The 6,408-nt window shown below is 38.8% G+C and overlaps 1 protein-coding gene across 1 annotated transcript; it reads right to left on the reverse strand.

Annotated features, from left to right (window-relative positions):
• Positions 1-4,723: 4,723 nt before the first annotated feature.
• On the reverse strand, positions 4,724-5,686 carry LOC111651609 (nephrocystin-4; the record flags this gene model as incomplete). Its single annotated transcript, XM_023401604.2, has 2 exons — positions 5,393-5,686; positions 4,724-4,867 (listed from the first exon to the last, which is right to left on the reverse strand). Coding segments are annotated over exons 1-2 (321 nt in total), but the record flags the coding sequence as incomplete, so codon positions are not given.
• Positions 5,687-6,408: the final 722 nt, after the last annotated feature.

Raw genomic sequence — 6,408 nt, forward strand, 5'->3', positions numbered from 1 at the left:
ACGGATAATGGGATTTGGATGCTTATTGGGATACCAAGTGGGTTTGAATACAGGCTACGACTATAATAGTGGATCAAAGTGAGGCCGTACACTGCGCGAGATTGTTCGATCAAAAGAACATCAAGCGGAGGAAAGGGGAGAAAACAGATGGTGACAGAACTGGAAATCAGAATGTGCCATAGCTGTGACTCATTGGTATCGCTGTAAAAAAAATAAAAAAAATAAAAAAATAAATAAAAGACTTACGCAACACTCTGCATTTAACAGCCAGCTACAGCTCGCGGTATTCTTTCCATTAAAAAAGGACTTTCTCAAAAAAACAGCTCACACTGTAAGCAGCTCAGCCATCTTCCACACTGGAGGCTGCAGGACTCTGACACCATCATAAACCGGTGGGTGAGCGGCCTCCAACCGGGACGTACAGACACCGTCAGACGTTTGATTTAGAGAGAACACAGACATCCAGCTGCTCCCCACATATCTGTTCAAAACTAACAGAACGACTCGGAGGGGATGGTAAACATGTCGCCGGGTGACAAATTTTCAAGCGATAAGACTACTTTGGGGTATGTTTTGTAGTTCGCAACTGATGACCCGTTTATAAGTAAACTCCTCTGGCAGACACTGCACAGAGAGCACATCTGTCAACTGCAGGATCGATGTTAAAGCCGTGTGATAGCAGGAATGCCTCCTGAAGTGTTGATGCCAAAACCCTGCCGCCAGTGGAGCTGCCTTTCTGTTTGTCTCCTTTTGATCCTGACCTCTGGCTTTTGATTATCATAGAAGGAGGTAAGATAAGAGAGGCTGAATGAAAGATGGCTGCCAAATGAAGTGAATTTATGCATATGAACAAAAGGGCAGTAAAAGCCCTTGTTTGTTCCCTCATTTTTCCTCCTTTCTAGGAAAAACATCCATATCTAACTCCACGTCTTCTTGCCCGTGTTCTGTGTTTCCTGAGGACAATAAGAGCTCACTGAACGGTTTATATATATTAGGGATGTAACGGTACATGTATTTGTGCCACGCCCTTCGGTACAGGATGTCCAGTTTGGTTCGCACTGTGATCCAAATGAATATAATCAAACTTTAACCATGAACGTTTTGTGTTCTGATTGTCAGTTTGCGACACGTTAGTCAATAAAGTCAGTTGTTAGAAGATCTGCAGCAATATCATTAATACCTAAATGACTTAGGTATGTTTCTTTTAAGAAATGTGTTTCTATGTGCATTTCTTTATGTTCAAGAAACAGCAAGTTATCCATTTCAAATTATGCCCAGGTTGCCACTTGGTTACAAGTTTACAATTACACTTTATGTTTACAAGTTAATTTCATCATAAATTAAAAGAAATATGATGTTTTTTTTATCATATATGTTAAAGAATTTAATTTCTATAGTCGCTGTATAAAGTACAGAAGAATGCAAAATAAAATATGGACTTTATCAATGCATTTGACTTTTAGAATAAATAATTAAAACCTCTTTACTATTGACAAGATGTTTCTGCTCTTGCAGGTCTAACTCTGGTCTTACTTTTAGTTTTTGAGCACATCTTTCTCACCACTGGTATCAACCTGATTTTGTATACTAAAATATAATAGATTAAATCAATAATTTAACAGCTAAAAAATGGGTTTAGACTTCAAATAGGACGCAAATAGATACAGTTCATTAAAGTGTCACACATTTGCACGAGACACGGCAAAAACATGAGTTTTTAAAATACTAGTCAGGTGCCATAGGTTTTGCCTGGTTAGATCTCATCTCCACACACCTGACTAGAAAAACTCTGGACTGCACAGTGACATGTCAAAAGCTGTTTGAAGCCTTCAACTTCAACTTTACTTTACTACTACTGTACAGGAGCTGGAGCAGGATGGACACAGAGACCAGAGGCTGCCTCGCTAAACAAAGAAATCATTTTCAAGTTGAATGGATACCATGAAGATAATCTTATTTGTGGCATATTTCAATATCAGTGTTGTATATTTTGTCTTTTGTATCTCAAGTCCCTCGTCGCAACGAGATTTTCAGATTTCCCAGAAGTAATAGGAAATTTCATCATCAAAGCTCATCTTTCAAAGAGTACATCACCTAGTTTGACATCAAAAAATTGTGTCTTTGTTCCGTTTGTCTAATGATGATTACAGAGGAGAAAAGACCCAAAGAACAATGGTCGGGAAAAAAATGGAAAAAAGTGGTAAAGTGAGACTGAAGACTTCTGCGAAACTCAGGCCAACTTCACCCACACCGACTCACATGGTTAAGTAAAGTACATTACTATTCAAATCCAGAGAAAAACAACCAGTAAGTCTTTACTGCTGTTTGTTCAGAGCAGCTCAACCACAGCAGACATATTACCACTTGCAAAAGAGGGTGTTAAATTACAATAAATACTACAGCAAGTATATGTAATTGCACCGAATCTAGCTCCAAACCATAAAGGACTGGTGTTCTGAGGGTTGGAAGTTGCCTGTTTATCATTATAATGTAGCCGACAAACACTGTTTGCTGCAACACAATCCCGAGCAGCGGTCTAATAAAGACAATAACCCGGAGCTAAACGTGAGGAGATGAGGAAACAGAACTAAAATTATCACCACGTCACAGGAGGAGCTGCACTTCAGGCTCACAACAAGCAGTTGAATTCAGAGTGATTTCTGTGAGAGCGGAGAAGCGACTTTCTACAAAGATGTATTTACAGCTGCAACTAACATATACTAATTTGTCTGTCGCTATTTTTAATTGATTTAAGGCTGTAAAATGTCAAACTAATTATGAACAATGCCTTTCACAAGTTAGTCCGATCTGATGTCTTCAAACAGTTAAGTTTGGCTGATCAACAGTGCAAAATCAAAAGCTCATTTTAAATGATATGAAATTGAAAAAAAAAAACTGCAAATGTTTAGGAGTTTTACTGGATAAGAGACTTAAAATGATTAAAACAGTTATCTAAATAGTTGTAAATCAATTATCCTGTCAATTGAAACATTATTTTAACCCACTAACTGATTCATCAGATGTATTATTAAGTAATAGTATCTAAAACACAGAGTAAAGCTCAAGCATAAATACAGTGATTTCTGCTGAGACTGACCAAAGTGAGATACTGAGAATTCACTAAATCTTCAGTCTTGTAAAATGAACAAATTATAACATTTTGGCTGGCAGGCCTGGCCGTCTGCCTCAGTGTGCTGCTGTGTAATTGGTTGTAGTTACACCAAATAATCCAATTCAAATTCACTGGGCTGCTCATAGTTTTTGTGCAACTGTCACTGACACTGTGAATAGCTGTTGATGCTAATGTTGGCGATATAGCAATAGCAAAAACTTACATGTAGCTCCTTTAAAGGAGGCAGAAATATTACAGCTATGGAGACCATTAGATGTTGAATTCTTGTACCCCGTACGAGCTGGTTGGTGGAAAATCAATCAGGTTTTCTCGAGCATGTCTGCTCAGTGGGAGAGTGGAAACTGAGGAGGTTGAGATTGAATAGAAAAATACAACAGTCTCCAAAAATTACAGAAATGCAAAGCTGAGCACGACAGCTCCAAGGACACTGACTTTCAAAAACACCACTTTACCTGTTCAGTTACAAATGGACACATCGTCAACTATCACTGCAGAAATCACATTCATGCTGCTGTGCTGAAGATTTTTAGCACCAGGCTGAGAAGGTTTAAAACTCAGAGAGGGTACAGCTGATTCATTTATCATGGTTGGTGACCTCATGTATTTCTAGTATATAACTCCATCCAGCTTCAAAATGAGTAGTGGTTTAATTAGCTGAAGTAAGTGAAAACGACTGTGTGACTGTGCATGGCCTTTACAAAATCTCTTTTTTACTATTAGTTACTCACTATGAGGAATGGGGTCAGAGTATAGACACAGTTTTGGGGAATAACGGCGGCACACAAACCACAACTTCTTTGATATGTTGTCTGGTTATTTTATCCATCAAAGGTGTCTATATTAACTTTCCAGAAAATGTAGTATAAGTATAAAGTCACTAACCAAATCTGATCAAAGCACACCAACAGAGTCCTGATGAAGGAGATAAGACGAGTTTGTGACTGTTAAACTTGAAATAAATAGTGTTGCTTACTGGACCATGACTATTTAATGGTGTAGAAAAATACTTAAGTTTTTCAGGGGCAGGTTCCCTGTGTGATGCAGAATCATTTGATTATATTAACCTCTTAACCCCGTAAAACTGACTGAACGTTGGTCATTATTAACTGATCTGCAGTTCACTGTGTCTGTAATTGATTCAGATTTGCACTGTATCCACGCTTTTCTACTTAAGAATCTTCTGTCACAACTCCATAAGTTGTTGCTTCGCATAAAAATATGATGTTATTCAATTTGCAGTGTAAGAAAATGAACTGGAACAAATGCAAAAGGAATCACTTACTGGCAATCAGGGCAGGATGTCACTTGCCTGTTTAGGCTGGAAACATACTCAAGAGCGAAGCACAATCACAACTGTCACTTCTTATTTTGCTGTGAGTGGTGGAGCTTTTGAGTTGGTTGTAATTAAATAATGGCAATGCTAAATTAATGTAATTCGTGTTTGAATGGGCACTGGTTTTACTTTACGATCATCAATCCACTGCTTATAAAATGAACATCAGAGGAGTTTAAAATAAAGTAACACAGAGTAAATGTCATCTGCAGTCCTCTAGCCTTATTTGAGTGGAATGCCTTTCATAATAAAGTTACCTCATTGAAGGATATCTTGTTGTTTTTCATCCCCTGGGGTTGGCTCCTCCATGTTTTCCCAAAGAAGTGCTGGTGATTTCTATCAAACAGGGTCGCTCGCAGCTGGTAGGTCAGGTCTTGTTCCACCTCTGGCATCTCCTGTGACTAAAAGGGGGAGACATTCATATCAGTTAATCCACAGCCCTTAAAGATTTGGTTGTATGGAAAGGTAAAACTTTAAATTTTTCCACTTTAACTTTGCCACCTCCCCGAAAAACATTTGAATGAGTCCACCTAAACATCTTCACTCAAGATCCCAATCCTCAATTCTGCATGAGTACATCACTTCGAAAGAAACAAAATATGCATGTTAAGATTAACTGTGGTGGATTAGCTCTAACCCGAATTCAAAAGAGGATTCATAATATACCTACACTGATATTTTGTACGGGTCAACTTAATTGTATGTTTGACAAAATGTAAATGGATCATAAAGTATAGCGATGAGATACTTTTATAAGTCTTCATCATACCTTGTCTACAGTCCAAAGGTAGAAGACTAAGACTCTTTTCAACAACTTAAAACCTACACTGTATTAATATGTTCAACCATCACTGTGTTACTGCCGTTAGCAGAACTGTTACAGCTAAATCTCTACCGAGCATTTAGTGTTATCTGTGAGCTGTCACCTGCGGGAGGTGAGCTGCAGTGACCCGGCTGAGGCTGAGCTGGAAGCCGTGGGACTGGGTGAAGTGGCTATCCACAGCCAGGCGGACTGTCTGGCTAGGTGGGGGAACCAGCCGGCTTCTGTCAAACACTCCTTTCCAGCCGTCCGCCACGGTGGTTATGTCGTCTGTCTTTACCATATTAGCTAGTTAATAGAAACATTAGCACAATATTTCAAAAATACAAAATCAAAAATATAGTGACAACCGAATATTACACAGAATATTATCTTTTCCACCCGTTTAGATATTCAAACCCGCGGTCGCCATTTTGAAATCGGATTCTACCATTCGGTGCAGAGGGGTTGCTCTAGCAAATCAATAGTTTCATCAGGATAATTGTCCCGTAAAAACCTTATACAAATAGTTGGAATTATTCATAAAAGGAAGATGTTTGTGTAACGAATTATTTCACCCCAAAACTGAACATATAATCAGAATTTCTCAAACGTCGTCTTTAACACACTTAACCTTTCATTTGGTATTTCCCATCGTGGTGCATCAATTGCTATGGTAATCCTCACGTTGCCATCATGGATGTATTGTGGTTGCCATGAAGGTCTGCTTTTTTTCCCCCACACCCGGAGGTGGGCAAAGACCCGCCCCTATCCTGCCTCTGATTGGCTAGTACTCGTTTATGATTAAGCATGAAGAGTGACGATTGGCTAGAGTTAGTGTAACAATATCAGGCTAAGCCAATCAGAGACAGGGTAGGGTAGAGGGAAAAAAAAGAATGCGGTAGGTCATACAAACACATTTGGCAAGTATCATATATGTGAGGAGTAACTTGCAATGTTATTGTAGTTGAAGTTAGCATGTCTGCTAACGTTAAACTGTAAAACCACAGTGTAAAACGTATTCTAATCTTGTGTTTTAAATTGGTTCTGCATGATGATTCTGATGATGAATAATGGCTCCTGAACTTTTTGCACTTTACCTCCATCACTTAAGGACAGCTGCAATAGCTTCCAGTCAACCTA

Source organism: Seriola lalandi, unplaced genomic scaffold (genome assembly GCF_002814215.2).
Source record: "Seriola lalandi dorsalis isolate HSWRI2012SDOR001 ecotype SW California unplaced genomic scaffold, Sedor1 jcf7180002053703, whole genome shotgun sequence".
Taxonomy (NCBI): domain Eukaryota; kingdom Metazoa; phylum Chordata; class Actinopteri; order Carangiformes; family Carangidae; genus Seriola; species Seriola lalandi.